The sequence below is a fragment of the Solanum stenotomum genome, chromosome 8, assembly GCF_019186545.1.
Source record: "Solanum stenotomum isolate F172 chromosome 8, ASM1918654v1, whole genome shotgun sequence".
Classification (NCBI taxonomy): Eukaryota; Viridiplantae; Streptophyta; class Magnoliopsida; order Solanales; family Solanaceae; genus Solanum; species Solanum stenotomum.
The window spans coordinates 11,437,655-11,460,900 of NC_064289.1; the positions used below are offsets into that span (position 1 = coordinate 11,437,655).

At 31.7% G+C, this 23,246-nt stretch overlaps 3 protein-coding genes across 3 annotated transcripts; all 3 read right to left on the minus strand.

Annotated features, from left to right (window-relative positions):
• Nucleotides 1-8,040: 8,040 nt before the first annotated feature.
• On the minus strand, nt 8,041-12,043 carry LOC125874545 (beta-fructofuranosidase, insoluble isoenzyme CWINV3-like). The gene is made up of 8 exons (XM_049555446.1): nt 11,986-12,043; nt 11,821-11,829; nt 10,104-10,277; nt 9,189-9,868; nt 8,936-9,094; nt 8,592-8,836; nt 8,353-8,443; nt 8,041-8,220 (listed from the first exon to the last, which is right to left on the minus strand). Exons 1-8 carry the CDS (start codon nt 12,041-12,043, stop codon nt 8,041-8,043), a joined length of 1,596 nt encoding a protein of 531 aa, XP_049411403.1.
• Nucleotides 12,044-13,211: 1,168 nt separating this feature from the next.
• On the minus strand, nt 13,212-16,551 carry LOC125874552 (beta-fructofuranosidase, insoluble isoenzyme CWINV3-like). The gene is made up of 8 exons (XM_049555454.1): nt 16,429-16,551; nt 16,260-16,268; nt 15,869-16,042; nt 15,100-15,779; nt 14,812-14,970; nt 14,436-14,680; nt 14,246-14,336; nt 13,212-13,583 (listed from the first exon to the last, which is right to left on the minus strand). Exons 1-8 carry the CDS (start codon nt 16,538-16,540, stop codon nt 13,404-13,406), a joined length of 1,650 nt encoding a protein of 549 aa, XP_049411411.1. The 5' UTR covers nt 16,541-16,551; the 3' UTR covers nt 13,212-13,403.
• Nucleotides 16,552-17,216: 665 nt separating this feature from the next.
• Nucleotides 17,217-19,645, minus strand: LOC125874551 (60S ribosomal protein L15). Its single transcript, XM_049555453.1, has 4 exons — nt 19,514-19,645; nt 18,710-18,876; nt 18,038-18,235; nt 17,217-17,655 (listed from the first exon to the last, which is right to left on the minus strand). The coding sequence occupies exons 1-4, from the start codon at nt 19,515-19,517 to the stop codon at nt 17,410-17,412; spliced, it is 615 nt and encodes a 204-aa protein (XP_049411410.1). The 5' UTR covers nt 19,518-19,645; the 3' UTR covers nt 17,217-17,409.
• Between the last annotated feature and the right edge of the window lie 3,601 nt (nt 19,646-23,246).

Here is a 23,246-nt window from a genome sequence, read left to right on the forward strand (position 1 = left end):
TGGTGCTGTGGTCAATGGTGACTGCATTCAATTAGCATTCAACTGTATGCATTCACATTTAATAGATTGTGGAAGAGTATCATAAAACCCACAATTGATGAGCATTTCATCTCAAATCACTGGAGATATAGTGTCTACTGTGTTTGTCGAACAAGTATAGAGGATTGTGTTGTAAACTCAAAAAAGACATTTGTGAACATAAAAGAACGCAAAGATTAAGATGGAGCTAATTTTTGTTCAAATTTTAGAGATGAAGGGGTTGAAGGTCAGAAATCTTGAGCTTGATGTCTAGTCTCATGCTAAACAATGCTCAGTACCAAGCCAGGCCACTCATTATTGTAAGTTTGCAACCTTCAGGACTGGAGTTCCACTTGCTGGAGCTGGTTTCCTGAGCATGAACCCAGTCAGAAAATTAGCATGAACTGGGATTAGGGCTGGGATCTTAGCTTTTGAACTATGCTGAACAGACATGACTTATACCTCAACTTGTCCTTTTTGCTATGCGTTGCAGCATCAGCCATGCTGATGAACTGAAATGACCCTAATCTATCAAAAACAATCTTGATTCCCATCTTGGCATGCTTAAATGTGTTGGCATTATTGCAGCTACTGTAATCCTCATCAGCCACTTGTAGTACAGAGTCACACTGGACAAAAGTTCAAGCGAAGGTAAACTAAGTTCACTTGAAAATTGCTTTCTGATCACATTACCCTAAAGCCTTATACTGATCAGGTAGTGTTTTGTATGGCATCCCTACCTACTCGATGTCTTTACAGCCCATATCTGCAATTGTTGAAAACGGGGTTTGAATAAAATAAAACCCGACTTTATGGGGATGAAATTCTGAGAAGAAAGGACTGCATTCAGCATTTAGTAGGACCGACAGGCTCATAGTGTCCAAAAAGAAGTGAAGGTATGGGAATCAAAAATATGAAATGCGCAACAAAAGTTTGCTCCTCAAATGGCACAGGAGGTACAATGAGCAGGGATGAATTCCGGAAGAATGTGATAGCAATAAAATAAAGTAAAACTAATAAGTGGTGCACTAAACCAGTGGCTACTTCATACTGAATTGCATTATGGAAACCAATTAGTAGAATATTTTAGAAGGAATTTATAGAGAAAACTGAAGACATGCAATGGCAGGAAGGGTCAATATTGGAAGAGTTTTTTCCTGAATATAGTCATCTTCAAGAATCGCACAATCTCAAGACGCTACATCGAGATGAATAGAAATTTTAATTTCAGAAGTTTCAGTGAGTGGTAAATAGAAAGGCTTAGTTCAATCCTTTGTTGCAGAAACCGGAAGCAGTACATGTGGAGGTGGATCAAGACTCCATAGTATGGATAGGCTGCACGCTGGCAGATTCTCTGATAACTACTGTTACAAATATTTTCTTCAACAGAAAAGTAGCAGTTGCTCACAGTCTTTGGGGAATGACTTCAAAGATGAGTTCCTATTAAAGTTGTAAGTTTTTATGGATTACAACTCGTGGTGCCTGTTTGACACAAGACAGCTTACAATGGAGAGGATATCAGTCATGCTGCAGTAAGGATCATCAGTATGTTCTGCCACTTACTAATCCTTGAAGTTATTTTCTCTGTTGCATGTATTTGGCTTCTCTTTCTTTATCAGAGCCTGCTCTTTCTATCTTTTCTTGTGTCATTCATGTCTTTATAAATTGTTCTGCTCCATGTCAATTGAAAACTAATATTTTGTTCGTTTCTTTATCTTTTCTATTTAGTATGGTTTGGATGTCGCCTGAATGAAAAATAGTATGATTTGACACATATAGCTGCGTAGAAAACCAGAGCATGATATTCTATTTTAAGGAGAAACAACTCTTGAATTCCCAAAACCTTGCTAGAGAGTCCACATCCCAAAGGTGAGCAAATGAATGTGCACATGAGTTATTAAATTCCTTCATTGCTCTTTTGGCAATAAGATAAAATTCTCATACTGAACTGAGTATCAAACTGATGAATTGAGAAAAACACTAGTACCAAATTTTAAGAAGTGTCAATCATGAAAGGAAAGTTATGCAAATGAAGACCCATTTATCAACAGATGATCACACAGGTTCTTTGATTCTTGGAGCTACCTTTAAGCTAGGCAGCAGCTACCATAATCTGCATACCATAAAAATATTGCTGATGACTTGCTTTTCCTTTTTGACTATACAAGGATCTGAAAAATCACCTTCAACTCTAGCTCAAGAACCATTAAAATATGGACTTTTATCAGTAGAAAATAACAAGGAAAGCTCAATAACATCTTGGAAAACCCATGATCCAAATAGTAACATCATCCTAAAGGATCCAACATCAGTTGCTATGGAACCAGAAGTGATTTCACCAAAACCATTACTGATGAACAGACAACTGAATCAACCACATCTTGAAGGGGGAAGAAAAGAAAGGAAAAGGGTCAAATCAAATGGACAATTTACATTGAGAAAAAACTAGAACTCCTGTAGATGGTTAAGTACTTGCAACCAAATGCTTAAAAGAAGTTACTTTACAGGGAGATCAGACTATCAGGTCGAAATCAACCCAATTCTGTCCCAAACGCGAAGAAGATGATGAAGAAGAAACAGAAGAATCTTGATGATATGATGATGAGGTAGGAGTAGTATGAGAATAACTTCGGTAGGAATAGAGATTATGAGGGTAACAGAGGAAAGTGCAGAAGCAAAGAGCTAAACGACCAATCTGTTGAAAAGGATAACAGATAACAAGATCCAACAGTTGCTGACTGCTTACTGGTTCTGGCAAACATGCCAGCAGCTGCCAAATCTCTGCTGAAACTTTTGCCACTGACACCACCAATACCCCATTGAATGTCATACTTCTTCTGCTTTCTTTGAGTTCTTCTCTTCACACTTCTTTTTCACTTTTCTGCCAAACAGAATGTTGTCTGCTCTAAAAGTGGGAGAAGGGGTCACCAGGTGGAATAAATAGTCTTTTTTCTGTAGGCCAGAAGTGGATTTTGGATAAGTTAAGTGTCCCAAAATGAAATTCATAAAACATTCAGATCTTGATAGGCAATATATTCATATATTGGTAATAAGGTCATAATTCGCTCGAACATTATTTGTAGTTGCCACTTGCCATCATGATAAAACTAAACTATGCATCTCATTTAATCTGACTCGATATTAGATAGCGTTAACATGATATTCTTGAAACCCATAATTCACGAGTAGAAGTGGAGTCAAAAATTTTAATTTATGAATTTTGGATTATAATTTATTTTTTTTGCTTACTAAGTTCTTGATATATTATCTATATGTATTAAATAATTCTCTCATACAAATATAAGTTTGAGCTAAAATTATTGAATTTTATTGAATTGCTAATAATAATGTGGTTTTGGCTGTTTGAAAGAGACTAAAAGGCATTACTGTAAACATGTGGTTTTCCTATTTTGTTGGAATAGCTAACTAATCAAAATCAAACAACTCATCACAATATATATGGCGGGGCCTAGATGAGGGATCCTAGATGAGCTGTTCATCATGAAATTAAATATGAGTCAATATATTCAACATTAAAATAAATTATTCCTTGAAGGTTAAAAAATCCAACACAATCAACTATTAAAATCATTCTAGTTAATTATTTAATGGTCAATCAAATTATAAAAATTAAACAATAAAGTCAGTTGCCTGTTTTATACTAATAAAATCACTCATAATATATGTGTCAGCTTATCTTTTGTAAATTGATGAGTATGTATAGTACAATACTGAACTTCTCAATTCTGATTAAGACATGCTTGACGTTATAATCAATTTATCTTTTTGACACCCTAGAATAAAGCAAGTATATATATATACTATATAAATCATTTGATGGTTATGTACTACTTCATATTTCCAACTCAATTTCCAAATAATAATTGCATTAATTATCGTCAAAATAATATTCGTTTTTAACCAATAATTCACAAGGGTCTTGGGCTTTTTCGAAGAGACAAATTTTAGAAGATCAGGATTGTGGACACGTTATTTTCTCATTAAATAGTAGCTAACTAATCAAAATGAAGCAACTCACCACAATAATATACTCATGTTTAGGCACTTTTGGCAGCTTGTACATCATCAACACAAGCAAGTCAATATTTAAAATAAATTTTTCCACGAACATTTATTTAAAAGTCCAACATGAACCAACCAAGTCATTTAATTATTAAGATGGATCGTGATAGGACAATTGAGATTTCTTCATTCTTAAATTAGAAATCTCAGATTTAAATCCTACATATGAAAAAAAGAAGATACGTTGAGAACCCCAACTCATTTTTTTCCCTGTTAATAACGTATGAAATATCTTGATTGGAAACTAAGTATTAACAATAATTTACAATAAATTAATATATCAATCACTATACTTAGGATAAGGAAGGATCAAGTCAGGAGTACTTAGTACAACATTTGGAAGTCCAAATGCATTGATTGATTCATTATATATATTTCATTAGTTTAATTAGGTAACTATTTATATAATTATTAGATTTCAAACTTTTTAAAATGGTAAAGGCACACAATTTTGTTTTCTTTATTCATACCGACTGAGAATTTAAAAACTTACATTTTTTTTTAATTTGAAATTGATTCAGAAGAAATTAAAGTGATTGATCATCCATTGATTAATGATTTAGTTGATGTGAGCCTGGCTTAAACTCCAAGCATTCAAAGTGGAGATGTCAACATGTTGGGATCCATTATTGAAAACAAATAAATGTGCATTATCATTGATGGCCAAAGTAGGATAAGCTCTTGTTGTGATGCAAGTTTTTCCACCTCCGCCAAAGCTTTCTACTATAGAATGATCAATCTGTAAAGGAAAAAAAACATTGTTATTATTTAGAAGTACTAATGAATAGATCCTTTTTATTAGACAGCTCCCCAAGAGCTCTCATTTTATTGCTCTCTCGGTGATTTGTATAATTAATGTAATAGTGAAACTTACCAAAGTTCTTAGTGATAACTTTTCTGTAAGAGGATCAATATCCAAAAAGGCTCCATAATTAGTTTTATCCTATTCAAGACCCACAGAAGACCTGCATTTCAAAATTTTATAATGAATTTATAACTCTATGAGTAGAAAAGTGGGAGAAGGGGTCACTAGGTGGAATAAATAGTCTTTTTTCTGTAGGCCAGAAGTGGATTTTGGATAAGTTAAGTGTCCCAAAATGAAATTCATAAAACATTCAGATCTTGATAGGCAATATAATCATATATTGGCAATAATAGAGGTCATAATTCACTCGAACATTATTAGTAGTTGCCACTTGCCATCATGATAAAACTATGACTTTATTCGGTATGCATCTCATCTAGTCTGACTTGATATTAGATAGCGTTAACGTGATATTCTTGTAACCCATAATTCACGAGCAGAAGTGGAGCCAAAAATTTAAATTTATGAATTTTGGATTATAATTTTCTTTTCTTTTTTCTTATTAAGTTCGTGATATGTTATCTATATGTATTAAATAATTTTCTAATACAAATATAAATTTAAGCTAAAATTATTGAATTTTGCTGAATTCGTAATAATAATGTGGTTTTGGCTGTTTGAAAGAGACTAAAAGGCATTATTGTAAACATGTGGTTTTCCTATTTTGTTGGAATAGCTAACAAATCAAAATCAAACAACTCATCACAATATATATGGTGAGGCCTAGATGAGGGATCCTAGATGAGCTGTTCATCATGAAATTAAATATGAGTCAATATATTCAACATTAAAATAAATTATTCCTTGAAGGATATAAAATCCAACACAATCAACTGTCAAGCAATTTGAGTTAAATTACTTTAATGGTCAGTTAAATTATAAAAACTAATCAAGGCTTAAGTCATTAGCGGCCCCTTAAAATTGTCCGCATAATTTACTTAGACACCTCAACTAAGACTAGAACCTATTGAACACTTTTACCAATTCAAAAATTATTTCTATTAAGCATTTTTTGATAATCAGCAAAATATATGAAGAGTGTGTGATACACTTGCGGTGACGTGGCAAAATGGCTAATTAAAAAATAACATGTGGCACTGGGCCCCGAAAATTATAAAAAAAAATAATTTTGTTTAAAATTATTTCAATCACTTTTTGTATCTAATTTTTTAAAAAAGAAAAAGAAAAAAATGAAAATGTCAACCTATTCTACCCAACCCCCTTTCATCTTCATCTTCTTCCCAAAACACATTCTTTCTCAAATCACAAAACCTAATTCTTTTCAAATAATTTGAAGATTAGCTTTTAAAAAAGATATATATATACATTTTCATACTAAGAGTGAAGAAGAAAGAAAATTTTGCTGGTGATTATTCATTTTTACATCGATGACAAAATGAAATTGATAGTTAAAAATTAATTCTTTCAAATTTTTGAATGTCATTTTTGATAAATTTAATAGGTTTATATATGAATTTGAGTAAGAATCTTTGTTCGAAAATTGTGATAAATAAATATCGGCTAACTTTTTTTATAGGTAAAAACCAGTTATCTTCTTTCTTCTTCTTCATATTTGTTCCCTATTTTTATGAGATTTGAAATTAATCATACAAACTTTCAAATCTGAATCTTCATTGCTGATTTTCATTTGTCTTCATATTTGGAAGAAATAATATTCCTTTTTTTATAAAAAAAAAAAAGAAAAACAATGTTGGAGCTAAAATGAAGAAAGTTTTGCAAACTAAAGTATGAATAAGATGATAAGTAGGGAGTGGGGTCTTTTTCTTTTTTGAAAAAAGTGTAAATGAAAGAAGAAAAATGTTTTTAAGTTAATTATAATGCCAAGTGTCAATAAAAGAAAAATTATTAAAAAAATTCAAAAAGACACTATTTTGAATCTTTTCACGCGCTTCAGGGAAGTGCAAAACACATTTTTTGTCATATCAGCATTTTGTGTTTAATAGGTACATATTTTGAACAATTTAGGTGTTCAATAGGTACAAATCTTAGTTGAGGTGTCTAAGTGAATTATGCGGACAATTTTAAGGGGTGGTCGATGACTTAAGCCATTAATCAATAAAGTCAATTTTGCCTGTTTTATACTAATAAAATTACTCATAATATATATCAGCTTATATTTTGTAAATTGATGAGTATATACAGTACAATACTACTCAATTCTGATTGAGACATGCTTAACGTTATAATCAATCCATTTTTTTGAATGTGGATATTATCACGTGAAACTACTTATTTGATACTTGATAGGATTATGTTCTACCTCATATTGTCCGACTTGATTTCCAAATAATAATTGCATCAATTATCGTCAAAATAATAGTATTCGTTTTTAACCAATAATTCACAAGCGTTTTTGTCTTTTTCAAAGAGACAAATGTTTAAACGGCCAGTATTGTGGACACGTAACTTTCTCATTAAAATAGTAGCTAACCAATCAAAATGCAGCAACTCACCACAATAATATTGAGTAGATGTTTAGGCACATATGGCAGCTAGTACATAATCAACACAAGCAAGTCAATATTTAAAATATTTTTTCCACGAACATTTATTTTAAAGGATGAACAAACTAAGTCATTCGGTTATTAATTAAAATATGGATTGTGATGGGAATTCGGATAATTGAGATTTCTTCCTTCTTAAATCAGAAATTTTAGATTCAAGTCCTGAATATGAAAAACAAAATTATGTTAGACAGCACCAACTCATGTTATTCCCTTTTCAAATATTGAAAACTAAGTATTAAAAATAATTTACAATAAATCAATATGTCAATCACTATTTTTGGGATAAGGAAGGATCAAGTCAGGAGTACTTAGTACAACATTTAGAAGTCTATATGCATTGATTGATTCATTATATATATTTCATCAGTTTAATTAGGTAACTATTTATATAATTATTATATTTCAAACTTTTAAAATGGCAAAGGCACACAATTTCTGTTTCCTCTATTCATACCGACTGAGAATTAAAAAACTTACATTTAAAAAAAAATTGAAATTGATTAAGAAGAAATTAAAATGATGGATCATCATCCATTGATTAATGATTTAGTTGATGTAAGCCTGGTTTAAACTCCAAGCATTCAAAGTGGAGATGTCAACATGTTGGGATCCATTGTTGAAAACAAATAAATGTGCATTATCATTAATGGCCAAAGTAGGATAAGCTCTTGTTGTGATGCAAGTTTTTCCACCTCCGCCAAAGCTTTCTACTATCGAATGATCAATCTGGCAAAAAAAAATATTGTTATAATTTAGAAGTACTAATGAATAGATCATTTTTATAAGACTCCTCCACATGAGCTTTCACTTTATTGCTTTCTCGGTGATTTGTATAATTAATTTGATAGTGAAACTCACCAAAGTTCTTAGTGATAGCTTTTCTGTAAGAGGATCAATATCCAAAAAGGCTCCATAATTGGTTTTATCATATTCAAGACCCACAGAAGACCTGCATTTCAAAATTTTATAATGAATTTATAACTCTATGAGTAGAAAAATAATTAATTTGTTATCAAAATAAAACATATATAACCTCTTGAAAAACATCAACTTCTTTTTTTTTCAAATGTAAAACCAAGCTAAGGTGATTTTTGTACCTTTTTTGGTCACAGCCCATTAACACAACAAACTTGTCATTCTTTTTGAAAATTGTAAAGTATATTGCTGTATATTCTTCAATGTTATTTGAGGCTAAAACTAGCAACCCAAAAGGTCCTACACCAGTGTTGGCTAATGAACCACTTTGGTTAGCTATCTCTTGTGGATTTGTCCAACTTGATTCCAACACCTCTGCCTGCTCAAGCACCGCGATTGGAATTGAGAAGGAGATTTCTACATCAGCCTGTCGTATAATGAGTGTCAAATTAGCAAGTTGGTTTGAATTTGGACGAATAATATCAACAAAAGAAATTGACAAGATTTTTCATAGGAAGAATTATACCTGAACAGCAGTGACACCAGAGATTTCACGTTTTGAACCAGCTTCGAGTGTTATATTTTGTAAATCAACTTTGTTTGTCCTTAGCATTTCGATTTCTTCGACAGGCCATTGAATCAATTGCTTTCCACCTCTATCCAGCCAAATTTTCCGAGGAAATGACTGTAATATAATGAAAGGTAAAGTTTATAATTAATTATTTTAAAATGAATTAACGGATAGAAAATTGGCCACGTAAACTGGGAGATTTAATTACCTGAAGACCAGACCATCCTCTAATTAAATTGATTTCCTTACTTGTAGACTCATTAACCCAAGCAATGGAGATCCTTCTCTTCTTCTCACTGTCAAAAAAAGATTTGGAAGCATAATACTTTCCATAATCTAATCTTAATCCTGATTCATTATCTACAGATCCCTCATTAGGTATGTATACATCGTTGTGATGGTCATACGTTCCAATAGTATAATAATCAACAGAAGAACTCATCGCGCTAATTTTAAGCACATGTTTAATTCCTGGAAATATCTCCGAAGTGTCAAGTCCATTTTCCTCATCAATTGAGACAGGGAAAAAATCAGGACATTCCCACATTGTAGTTTCATTGGACGAATGCAGAGGTCGCTCTGCTTCAGTCCAATAAATAAAATCTTCACTTTTGTATAAAAGAGCTGTTCCTCTGTTTTCTCTTTTGTTTCCTATAATGACTCTCCAAATTCTATCGGTCCCTAACCACGCTGTGGTTGGGTCTCTAAACCAATTTTTTTCATCTTCATTTGGTGTCATGATTGGATTATGAAGCGATTTAATCCATTCGACAAGGTAAGGGTCCGATGGATCTTTGGGCACGGCTAGATTTTGAAGGTTGGCCTTTTGTGACACACCTCCAGTATAGAGTATAGCTGGTGTGCCATCTTGGAGAATTGTCGTGGAACCTATGAAAAGCAGATTCAAAATTTAAATTTTGTACGTTCAGTCTTAAAAGATTTTTAATATTGAACGTATAATTCCCTTGGATTCAAATTTAAGTTCTACGTAGAAGGTTCTGAATTCAATTGAACTCGTGCATATAAATATAATGCTTGATAGGTAGGCCTATGTCAACTTAATGTGAATTTTCTAAATAAGATAAAAAAAAATTAACATAATATTTTCACAAATTTCAACAACCTGACCAACAACCATTGAAGTCAAATGGATCAGAAGGCAAAAGAGCTGGAGGATGAATAGTCCAGTTGACAAGATCAGTTGAAGTAGAATGACCCCATGCAATATTTGCCCATTTTGCACTTTCAGGATTGTACTGATAAAATAAATGGTAAATTCCCTTGTAGATCACTGGTCCTGAAAATTTAATTAAGTTTGTGAAGGTCAAGCATAGTCTTAAAGTACGTAACAATTTTTAAGAAAATGAATTAATTTGAATAGTCGCCCACCTAACCATCCACTTGAATTAAAAATAGAAGGTTGTATAATTAGATATAATCGGTGTATAATTTATGTATATTAACTAGGGAAAGTCGTCTGACTATTTATATAAATAGAACTTTTTCTGAGTACTTTTTGATCCGTACTTGTGAACGATTTGACCCGCACAAGAATGGCATTGAAAGTTGATGGTTATGAATTTTTTATCCCGCTTGAGTTATGTGCAACTTCAAGTTTAATAAGTGTTGCCCTCATGAACAACACTTTTATCGAAGATTTTCTCATTGAAACAACGGCGGTCAAAAGTTTAAACCCATTCATTTCCTTGAGATCGAATGTATATACTACTCTCGGAACTTGGACTTTGGAGGATAGAATAGGCAAAACAACTTTAACAATTTGCTAGTAGTATTACTGCTAATAATATACTAGTAATAATTTTTGCTAAACGGAAAAGGGTCAAAATTGCCCCCAAACTATATGAAATAGATCATTTATATCCTTCGTTACATTTTGGGATAAAAAATGCCCCTGCTGTTATTCTAAGAGACCACAAATACCCTCAAGAGTTAACACCCCAAATTTTTGTTGACGTGGCAAGCCATGTGGGACTAATCCTTCCACCTAAGCGTTGCCAACTAGGACTCACTACAAAAGAACTAGACCTTTAGCGGCAACAACAGTCGCCANAAGGCAAAAGAGCAGGAGGATGAATAGTCCAGTTGACAAGATCAGTTGAAGTAGAATGACCCCATGCAATATTTGCCCATTTTGCACTTTCAGGGTTGTACTGATAAAATAAATGGTAAATTCCCTTGTAGATCATTGGTCCTGCAAATTTAATTAAGTTTGTGAAGGTCAAGCATAGTCTTAAAGTATGTAACTATTTTTAAGAAAAGGAATTAATCTGAATAGCGTCCACCTAATCATCCACTTAAATTAAAAATAACCAGGTTGTATAATTGGATATAATCAGTGTATAATTTATGTATATCAATTAGGAAAAAACAATGGATTCGTCTGACTATTTATATAAATAAAACTTTTTCCTGAGTACTTTTCGATTGGTATTTGTGAACGATTTGACCCACATGTGTTTCAGTGTTAAGGATAATTTACAAGAATGTCCTTAAAAATTGATGGTAATGAATTTTTTATCCCTCTTAAGTTATGTGCAACTTCAAGTTTAATAAGTATTGCCCTCATGAACAACACTTTTATCTTCTGATCTTCAAGATTTGCTCATTAAAAAAATGGCGATCAAAAGTTTAAAACCATTCATTTCCTTTAGCTCGAATAAATATATACTACTGTTGGAACTAAATGGAGGATTGAATAGGCAAAACAACTTTAAACAATTTGCTAGTAGTAGTACTCCTTAATATTTACTAATATTTTTTGCTAAATAAAGGTAGAAAATGTATAAGATAATGTAAATTCTCTAAACAGGAAAACTTACCATTAGGATCTGTGAATCCAACGACATGTCATGCATATGAAGTTCACCAACATTATAAGTCAATGACACGATTCATCGATCGAACATAAATCAGTAAAAAAGTTTAGATTAAATTATACAAAATTAATCATAGATATAAAAAGAAAAGACTCGTTAAGAATATACCATTCATCCAATTCTTGAGAGGTTGAAAATAATAAGCAGTTCTGTAAGGTTGAGCCATGAGGAGACAAGATATTGATTTACAATATTATCGAATCAATTATTGACAAAAACAATAACTTTACTTTCTTTGTCTTAGTTCAAATATTTCATACAATTAAAGAAGTTATATATCGACTATATATCATACTATCTCTTGTACAAGTCAAAATAATATATTCCAATTAATACGAAATAATACATTCTACCTAATCTCAAATAGAAATTTATTACCACCTAACCAAGACGGCAAGCAAGGGAAGACTTTCATATATCTTGTACATATTAAGTCAAAATATTATATTTCAAATTGTTTGTTTAAAACTATTTTCCTTAACATTTTCTAAAATTTACTTTATAATAACATTATAATTATGTAGCAGCCTCAAACAAGTTAGGATAAGCTAAATTTAAATAATTAAATCATGTCTCAGTGTATCAACGTAACTATTAATTTTATTTCTTTCCCTTTTCTTAAGGATCAATTTTGAAAATTATTTTCTATTGTATAATTGCTTTAAATCATTAAACCTAAATTAATATTTTCAAAATGAAAAAATTATTTAAAATAAGATCAAGAGAAACCTAATGATAATTTTAGAATTACTAAGAAAATATGATCGACGGAGTACTCTCTCAGTACCAAATGAATTCTTTAAATTTGTTATTATATATCGCCATTTTAGATAATTATCTTTTTGCATAGTTTTTTCTATTAGATGACATCATCATTGTTCACAACTTTACAAGAATTTTTAAAAGAATCAAAGTTTATTATATTTACCAACTTGAATATATGTAGCAACTTAAATAAAAAAGAAACAAAGTAGGGGCAAAAATAAGACATAAAAAGGGCTTATGTAATACCAAAAAGGGCTTGAATATACTTTAATATATGAAGTAATAAAAAGCAAATACAAGGATATATTTGGAAGAGAAAACCCTTTTGTTTGCCAGCTAACCAGATAGTTACAATGTAATTAAGGACTACAAAACTCTTTGCATTGTCCTTATATATTGTAAAATAATAGATATTAGTAAGTGAAATAATGACAAACAAAAATATCACACAACTCTTTCATCTCAATTTAAGTATTATACTCTTCTTTTTTATAATGTTTCAAAAAGAATGTCTTCAACATTCTAAGTGATAAATTTAAAATTACAAGATTTAAAAGTATTGCGTACATATCTATAAATTAGATTATTGCATAAGAATGAGAAGTAAAAAAGGGGAAGTATGTACTTGTAGTTTCATAAATGCAAGAGGAGTAAACGATTCAAACAAACTATAAAATAAACAACATGGCAAACACTTTTATTTGTACCTCCAAATGTTTTGGTGGTTGAAAATTTTAAAAATTACATTTTTAATTATTGATTCAGTTGATGTGAGCCTGGTTTAGACTCCAAGCACTCAAAGTGGAGATGTCAACATGTTGGGATCCATTGTTGAAAACAAAAATATGGGCATTATCATTGATGGCCAAAGTAGGATAAGCTCTTGTTGTGATGCAAGCTTTTCCACCTCCACCAAAGCTTTCCACTATCGAATGATCAATCTACAAAAGAAAAAAATGTTATCATTCAGAAGTACCAATGAATAGATCCTTATTTTTATTTTCTTAGTGACTCAAACATACAATCTTAAGATTGGAGGTAGAGAATGTTTACGATCTGAGCAACCCCTTCTTGTCGCGAATGAATAAATTGTGAAAGTTTTGTGTTATTTTCTAAGCTACCATTCTAGAAATTTTCAATATAAACTTTAATTTACTATCTTCATCAATTTTATGATAAAATAATGAAATAAAATAAAATGATATATATACTCTATTCACAATAAGATTCGCATAATATTGTTTTTTCACTGTGGACTACTTTGGCCCACCAAATAGCATAACCACAGTAATTAGTGTGGCTCCCTCTTACTGTGGTCTGGAAGACTTCCGAGTCGTCACTCTCATGAACTACTCTACTGTTAGAGAAAGTCATTGCACGCTAGCCTAGCTATCTAACATTTTTCAGTTGGTTATTATATGTTAGTTATTATCATAAGATGATTAAGTGAAGTATTGTACTATGATAGAGTTCACCATATAGAACAATCGCATGATCTATTCCATGCCTTGCTCTCAACAATTTATATACTTCATATTTCGAACTTGAATATGCTGCATAATTTAAAAATTAGGAGATTTGTATAATTTGGTAGTGAAACTACCAAAGTTCTTAGTGATAATTTTTCTGTAAGAGGATCAATGTCCAAAAAGGCTCCATAATTGGTTTTATCATATTCAAGACCCATAGATGACCTGCATTTCAAAAAAATTATAATGAATTTCTAAATCTACAAGTAGAAAAAAAATTAATTGGTTATCAAAATAAAACCAAATCTAGGGTGATTTTTGTACCTTTTTTGGTCACAGCCCATTAACACAACAAACTTGTCATTCTTTTTGAAAATTCTAAAGAATATTGCTGTATATTCTTCAATATTATTTGAGGCCAAAACTAGCAACCCAAAAGGTCCTACACCAGTGCTGGCTAATGAACCACTTTGGTTAGCTATCTCTTGTGGATTTGTCCAACTTGATTCCAACACCTCTGCCTGCTCAAGCACTGCGATTGGGATTGAGAAGGAGATTTCTACATCCGCCTGAAACAATAATAAATAGTCGTATGAGTGTCAAATTAGCGGGTTTGGGTTGAATCTGAATGAATTCAAACAGATTGAATTAATAAATAAGTTCGCGGTTCATTGTTGAAAAATCATTGAAAGAAGTATACCTGTGCAGCAGTGACACCACAAATTTCACGTTTTGAACCAGCTTCGAGTGTTGTATTTTGTAAATCAACTTTGTTTGTCCTTAGCATTTCTATTTCTTCGACAGGCCATTGAACCAATTGCTTTCCACCTTTATCCAGCCAAATTTTCCTAGGAAATGACTGTAATAGTACAATGAGAATTAATTAACTTTAGTTTTGATTGTTACGGAAAATGAGAATTTTAAAATTAAATTTGTTTTTGAATAATGGACAGATAAAAATATATGGTCATGTAAACTGAATTATTACCTGAAGACCAGACCATCCTTTAATTAAATCGATTTCCTTACTTGTAGACTCATTAACCCAAGCAATAAAGATCCTTCTCTTCTTCTCACTATCAAAAAAAGACTTGGAAGCATAATACCTTCCATAATCCAATCGTAATCCTGATTCATTGTCTACCGATCCCTCATCTGGTGTATACACATCGTTGTGATTGTCATACACTCCAACAGTATAATAATCAACAAAAGAACGAGCCGCGCTAATTTTAAGCACATGTTTTATTCCTGAAAAAATCTCCGAAATGTCAAGTCCATTTTCCCCGTTATTTAAGACAGGGAAAAAATCAAGGCATTCCCACATTGTAGTTTCACTGGACGAATGCAGAGGCCGTTCTGCTTCTGTCCAGTGAACAAAATCTTCGCTTTTGTATAAAACAGCAGTTCCTCTTTTTTTTCTTTCATTTCCTATAAGAACTCTCCAAATCCCATCAGTCCCTAACCACGCGGTGGTTGGGTCCCTAAACGATTCTTTCTCCTCTTCATGCGGTGTCATGATTGGATTATGAGGAGATTTAACCCATTCGACAAGGTAACGGTCGGATGGATCTTTAGGCACAGCTAGATTTTGAAGTTGAACGTTTTGTGAATCGCCTCCGGTATAGAGTATAGCTGGTGTGCCATCTTGGAGAATTGTTGCGGAACCTGTGAAGAAATATATTTATTTATACTTGATGTCGATCTCCTGAATAAGGTTATAACTTAACGAAATATTTTCACAAAATCGTAACAACCTGACCAGCAACCGCTGATGTCATATGTGTCTGAAGGCAGAAGAGCGGGAGGATGAATAGTCCAATTGACAAGATCAGTTGAAGTAGAATGACCCCATGATATGTTTCCCCATTCTGCACTTTCAGGATTGTACTGGTAAAATAAATGGTAAATTCCCTTGTAGATCATTGGTCCTGCAAATTTAATGAAGTTTGTCAAAGTGAGCATAGACAAGTGTTTGTGAAGAAGGTATTTTCCGTAAGATTTCCAACAGACACAACATCATTGGAGGATAGAATTGGTAAAACAACTTTAACAATTTGCTAGTACTATTACTTAACACAATATTGCTATGTAATAAAATTGCAAGTTCTCTGAACAAAAGATTGATGACTAGACTGGAAAACTTACCATTAGGATCTGTGAATTCAACGACATGTCATGTATTCCCAGTTCAAGTCAATGACACAATCCATCGATCGAACATAAATCAATAAAAACAAAAGTAAGAATTAATTTAGACTAGATTATACAAAATTAAACATATTTCTGAAAAAGAATGAGTGTGTTAAGAATGTACCATTTATCCAATTCTTGGGAGGTTGGAAATGATAAGCAGTTCTGTAAGGTTGAGCCATGAGGAGACTTTCTTTTTCTTTTGTATATGTATGTCTTTTGTATAGATATTGCATACAACTAAAGAAGGTATATATCTTGTACAGGTCAAAATATTTTATTTACAAGTCATAATATATTCCAATTAACCCAAAATAATACATTCTAATTAATCCTATATAATATGTTCCAACCAAACCAAGACGGCAAAGTCTTCCCTTTATTTTGTACAATTCAAAATATTATATTCACGGGTCATAATCATATATTAAGACTTCCATTTATCGTGTACACGTCAAAATATTATATTCACGGGGCAAAATAACATACTCCAACTTGTTTATATAATATATTCAACGAGTAAAATTCATTGACATTCCTAATTATTCTTTTTTTTAAAATTAATTCCCATATTAAATGGAATAGAAATGTTAATTTCATAGCACAGGATTTTGATTCTTAATTTATTTCACAAGTATATGTAGCAAATTGTTAGGGGTCTAAAAATTATTAACTGAGGACGGTTTTGTTCAATTTAACAAAGTTCAAAAACATTTTTGACCTTTACAAATTTTTTATACTAACGGACACCTCATGTCAATGTATTGAACCTTGGTTCCCAGTTTATGTACATCTAACATTTATTGCTTGAGTTCGAATGCAACCCCATCTCTGCATGAAAATGGATACTTCAACACAATCTACTATAATCTATTATTTGAGTTTCAAACTCAATCGCTGCAAGAAAATATATACTTTCAACACAAAATTTTACTAGAATCTATTGTTATGAGTTCAGGAGACTCGTTCAGCAAGAACATGGATACTTCAATACAAAACTAGTTTTTCAAAATTGTAAACAGCTGAATGTTTCAAGATAAAAGGGCTAAAACCAGATAATGCAAAAAATAAAGCAAGCGACAGTCTCTCAAAAAGGTCAAGCAGATCAACGGTAACGGCGAAGAGACAGAGTCTGGTTCCTTTTCCAGGTTGCCCTTCTTGAGGGGCGAGCCTTGTGGTGGAGATGTCCTCTTCCTCGGAGTCCTCTGTATTTCTTACCAGCTGAAGTGAGACCACGCAATTCTCTGTGCTTATGCACTGGGTTGCAGATCCAGTTGATCCTTGGATCATTGCGAATAGCAGCATGGGCCTGGTCAACCAATATTACCTCAAAGTACTTGTAGGTAGAATCCTGCATTAGATAAGGTTAAGAATAATGTATTACCATTATTAAGCATGTGTAAACAAAGTCTAAACAATAGAAAAAATTACAAGTCCCAGTCAGCGAGATAGAACCATTTGCGAAGTGGTGTTCGCATACTCAGAAAAGAAATTCAACCAACTTGCAAGCCATATTATGACTACATTTCTTGATGCACAGACTTCTAAACTTGTGGAGCTTATCAGCGAAATCACAATAAAGCTTGCAAGGTGGTTGAATTTGTTCATTATTAAAAAAAAACACGTTTCTTTGTCTCAGTTACAAATGCAATTAACTTTGCACTCTAGCATGTGAGCACATAAAAAATGCACTACGAAGTACAAGAAATAGGTAAAAAGGTCAAAACAGATACCTCATTAATCCAGTAAGAGTTCAGGACTCTAAGACCACCCAACTTCCTTCCAGCACGCTCCTCAGCAACAGATCGCTTGCTGCGCTGGAACTTCAATTGTGTGACTCCCTGGTTGGTGGGCTTACCATACACAATACCCTTGGAAACAGGCCTCTTCCTTCCACCACGTTTCACACGAACACGATAGACCACATAGCCCTGCAAAAATAATTATCTCAATCACAATCCTGAAGTAGTCCACACTATGCGAAAAGGTAGCATTTAGCATGATGAAGAAAAGATTTTAGCATTATTACTGTTCCTCGAAAGGGTATAAGAATAGAGGATTATGCATATGGATTTCTATATTTCGCATCTAGAAACTGTACAGAAATAAACCAACGTTGAGCAAAAGGTCATACAGCCTTCACAAGCAGCTCGGCAATCACAGATGTATGTTTCCAACATAATCCAGAAATAATATAAGACCCAACAGTGAGACAAATATCAGTAGACTTAAACCATAGGCAGCTAATGAACACAAAAAAAAAAAACACAAATCAAACTTCATTTCCACTAGATATCCAAACTCACTACTTATTTTATGAACAAACCTTGCAAAAAAGATAAAATGTTTGTAATTCTACCATTAAGTACATTTGGAGTATATTACTAGGCACAACAAAAATGTACCTGCTTGGCCTTGTATCCCAAGCGGCGTGCCTTGTCAGGACGGGTAGGCCTGGTGACACGGACGATAGAAGGGAGTTGACGGTACTCCCAGCACCTCACCCTTTGCAAGAACCTCATAACATCTGACTGCTTCTTCCTCCATAGCTCCGACACATAAGTGTAAGCACCTGCATTTCCACCAAACGTCAAACACCAGCCACTATTCCAGCAACACCGATATCCATAAATACCACTTCCCAAAACAAACTTTTAAGTCTCATTTAAACTTTACCCTATCCAGCTTTTAGGGCAAAATATCCACATTTTCATCTCATGCGTGCATTTGGGATAAAATTACCATTTAATTTTAATCAAAGGGCAACTATGTAGCGGAAAATACAGCATATTCCATAAAATCAAACTCTATAATTGAAACACCACTCATAGCCTATTAGAACAAGATGTCGTTTTCTTATGAAGAGTTGTCAATCACCCTATACAGAAACAACCACGTCCAGAGCCAGTTCTCCCACCATAGCCAGATTATAGCAGACATATTGTGTGTATATCTATTTGATTCAATTACTAGATCTGTCTTTGTTCAGTGCAACAAATAATAGTGAAAATTTAGTGGTTTAACAGAATCATTAGAACAAAATGTCCAATTATCTAAGATAAACAGATAATTAGAAGTACGAACCTGTTCCTAATCACAAAAAAAAACTTACACAAAACCTATAGACTGTTCATTTTCAACTAAATTTTCGACATGAATCAAATTAGCAAAGAGTATAATACAGAGAGAAATTTGATAGACGAACGTACCCATTGCGTCTGCTGTTCTTCTACCTCTGTGGTGTTCGGCGTCTCTAGGGTTTTGAGTGACACATTATAAAAGGAGTATCGTTACCCTCCGGAATAGTTTTTCGGCCCATAGGCCCATTGATGATAATCAGATTTTACTAGCAACTCTACTAGGATGGTTTGCACAGATAGCCCCTTTTTAGCTTACTAGTTAAATTTTATCTCTAATTTTAAAAATTATTCAAATATAACTTTTGAAATAAAAAATAAATATTAGACTCTAATCTAACATTTTATCATGACGCTCGTTTTACTTTGATTTAAAAGGTTCATATATCGTGAAAATAAAAAGAATTAATCATTTAACCAACAAAAATCATATTTTTGCTATCAATGGGCCTAAATTCCATTTCGAAGATAAGTAAGAAGTAACATACCGTGTCTTCAAGAATTTTGAATCTTAATATTTTTGTCAGATTTAATAAATTCTTTTTAAAAATAACCTTAATTTGGAACAAAAAAAAAATACATAGGAAGAACTTATGTTACTCATCAAGCATGACATAAGTTTTAGATTTTTCTTCTATTAAGTTAGAACTTATGGTAAATTAAGCAGCTTACTATGTTGGAAAATAATTTATGTTTCATCAAACATAAGTTATAACTTTAAATCAAAACTTGTGCTATTAAACAAGTTCATTATATTAAAATATCTTGAATTTTTGTCTCATTGACAAGATTAATTATATTCATAATGTATGTTCGATGAATAATAAAAGTTTTGCCTAGCTATTTTTTAAAAAGCGGATACTATTTTTAAAAAAAATATTAAGTGGGATCAAAATCATCCTTTTGGAAGGTCATTCCTGAATTTAAATTGAGGAAAACTGCACCAATAGTAAATTTAGAGGTATCATTTAAAACGTAAATAATTTTTAAAAATTATTTAAACTTTAATTACTTTGTACTAAATAATTAGTAGGTGAACAAAAATATTATACACTAAACAAAGTTGAACTTCAAATCTTTGGTCTAAAAATTGCATTGCTACAGGTTAATTGCATTGCTACAGGTTAATTGCAAAGTCTTGTGTGTAAATTCTACAAGTATGAAGCTAGTTTTTATTATTCATTTAAAAAGGGCATAAAATGAGACGTTTTATGCCGTATGAGGTGAAGCGTAAATTTTGAAACATGAAATATAAGTTTCATGGATTTATAATGTATATCTCATATATTTTAAATTTTATAACTAAGAAAATAAGTATAGGTAAAAATTTCAATAATTATGTCGATAAATTCAAATAAATTACTAACAATATAGGGAATTCTATTATAATTATTATTTGAGAAAAGTAACAATACCAAAAAATGAAAATAGTCGAGATAATCTTTAAAATGAAATTATCATTTCATTTAATTACCAAGCTTCACATTTACTTATCTTTTCAACTCTCAGTTATATTTTGCATTGATTATTATTTATATAGTTCAAAATTGAGGGAAGGATAAAAAATATAAAAGTATTATATAGTGTATGTCTAAATGAGCTCCTCGATGTGTTTATAAGTTTGTGGCAATTATCAGCCTTTTAGGTGTTTAAACTTTTCTTTTGAGAATAACTATCATGTTTCTAATTAATGTTAGCCTAAAATGATGTGAACAAATTAATTATTTTAATTAGAGAAACAAAAAATTATTATTATTTTGACTATAATGAACCTACGTAAAATAGTTGATTTTTAAGTGTTTTTGTTTAATTTGCACCCTAATTTTAGATATTAAATTTAATATTAAAATGTTGAATCTAAAATTATATATATTACAGCCCAACTCCTATGAAAGATCAAAATTTGAAATGGAATATAGTTCAAATTCAAATCTTTAGTTGCAAAAATTAGGTTATGACCTAGCCTAAATTATGAAAGTCTTACGTTTTTATTTAAAATTTATTAGTAGGCTTCAAACTTTGGGTCGGTTATAAAATTGACACACAACAAAGCTTAAATTTAAAGAAATAATTTTATTCAACTTTTAATCTAGTTATTACAAAATAATTTAACTTTAAATATTTTTTGAATAAATCAAACATGCTTCACAACACCATCACAAGCGACTATCTGGTAGACTGGTACCATTTCCTCTTTCATTAAAATCAAATGGTTTGAGATAATTTGACACTTGATCAACTTAATCCATGAGTAATAGATTGAATTCGAGATAGTTATAATATAAAGAAAAAGTTTCCACATTAATAAATAGTTGTTTAGAGGATCATTATTTAAAGCATCTTAAAAAATTATACAAAATATGTTAAGGTTTAATGTTTTTATACAAAATATGTATCCTAATAGAATTGCTTGTCTGGAAACTTTAATTTCTTTGTTATTTTTCTTCTAATATTTCCTATTAAAAACCCGAGGAAAACACCTTATAATGGGAAAGTGTATAAATAATTGTTTGGAGGCTTACTATTTAAAGCATCCAAAAAAATTATACAAAATATGTTAAGATTTAATATTTTTAAATCAAATTCAGGCTTACAATATTAAAATAAAAAATTCAAGCATGAAGTTACATTATATCATATTTTTACAGAAAAGGATCAAAATAACTCTTAAATTATCCGAAATAGCTTAAATATATCCTTAAACTATATTTCGGCTCAAAAATACTCTTTCCGTCAAACTATTGGGTCACACCTACCCTTCTAGTTAACGAAAGTATCCATGTGTGTTGAATGCCACATGTGCACGCCAAACAAACCCCACCTCCATATGGACGACTACGGAAAAAGGTCAAAACTACTCTTAAACTATTCAAAATAGCTTAAATATACCTTTAAATTATATTTTGACTCAAAAATGCCCTTCCCGTCTAACTATTGGACCACACTTGCCCTTCTGTTAACAAAAACATCCATGTGTGTGCTAAAATGCCACATGGACTCCACATGTGCACGCCAAACACACCCCACCTTCACATAGACGACTTAAAGTCCTAATTTCACTCTTTTCTCCTTCATTTCATCCCGAAAAGTATATATTGAACCAAAAAATGAAAAAATATTTTGTGGAAACTTGTATACATAACCGAATGAAGTAGAGAAATTGCAATTTGATGACCATTTCAAATACAATAAAAGAAACAATCTAAGGTATAATATAAACACACTTATTTTATTTAATCAATTAACACTAATTTATTATTTTAATTTCTCTTAATAGATTAATTTTGTTTAAACAAATCTTAGCGAAGCTTTCTTGTTGATTCAACTCACGACCATGGCGCAAAAATAGCAGCTGCCGTAAGAGACCTAATATACTTATCACCGGAACTCCAGGCACATGAAGACGACTATGTCGGCTTCCTTGGCGGTGGTGACCGAGCTCCACCACATCAACATCGGCGATTTCGCTAATAAGGAAAACTTGACGATCGGATTGGATGGCACCTACAATTGCTACTACATCAACGAAGACCTAGTAAGTCTTTATAGATTTCTTAATTTAATTTTTTTTTTACCAATTATCCTATTTTTGTTCAAATTTTGAGCTTTTGTGGCCCCTAATCCAGAAGATGCTTTAAATGATTGTTAAGGAAGTTTTAGATTTTATGGAAAGTTAAAGAAACATTCAATATAATAGATGATTTAAGGATTATATACCAGAATTAATTTGAATTTTGTTTAAGTTGTGATCTCCAAAGTACAACATATTAGTATCGAAATAAAATGGAATTGAATTGAGTCAATG

Coding starts and splice junctions, on each gene's coding strand:
- LOC125874545 (XM_049555446.1), bottom strand. CDS start 12,043: ATGGCTCAACCTTACAGAACTGCTTATTATTTTCAACCTCTCAAGAAT. Junction 8,837..8,935: donor CTGGTGTCACTGCTGTTCAG/GTATAATTCTTC, acceptor ATTATACGACAG/GCTGATGTAGAAATCTCCTT. Junction 8,444..8,591: donor ATGGGCTGTGACCAAAAAAG/GTACAAAAATCA, acceptor TTTGAAATGCAG/GTCTTCTGTGGGTCTTGAAT.
- LOC125874552 (XM_049555454.1), bottom strand. CDS start 16,540: ATGCAATATCTATACAAAAGACATACATATACAAAAGAAAAAGAAAGT. Junction 15,780..15,868: donor CATCAGCGGTTGCTGGTCAG/GTTGTTACGATT, acceptor ATTTCTTCACAG/GTTCCGCAACAATTCTCCAA. Junction 14,681..14,811: donor GTGGTGTCACTGCTGCACAG/GTATACTTCTTT, acceptor TTATTGTTTCAG/GCGGATGTAGAAATCTCCTT.
- LOC125874551 (XM_049555453.1), bottom strand. Junction 18,236..18,709: donor TGGGATACAAGGCCAAGCAG/GTACATTTTTGT, acceptor TTATTTTTGCAG/GGCTATGTGGTCTATCGTGT. Junction 17,656..18,037: donor ACTCTTACTGGATTAATGAG/GTATCTGTTTTG, acceptor TATCTAATGCAG/GATTCTACCTACAAGTACTT.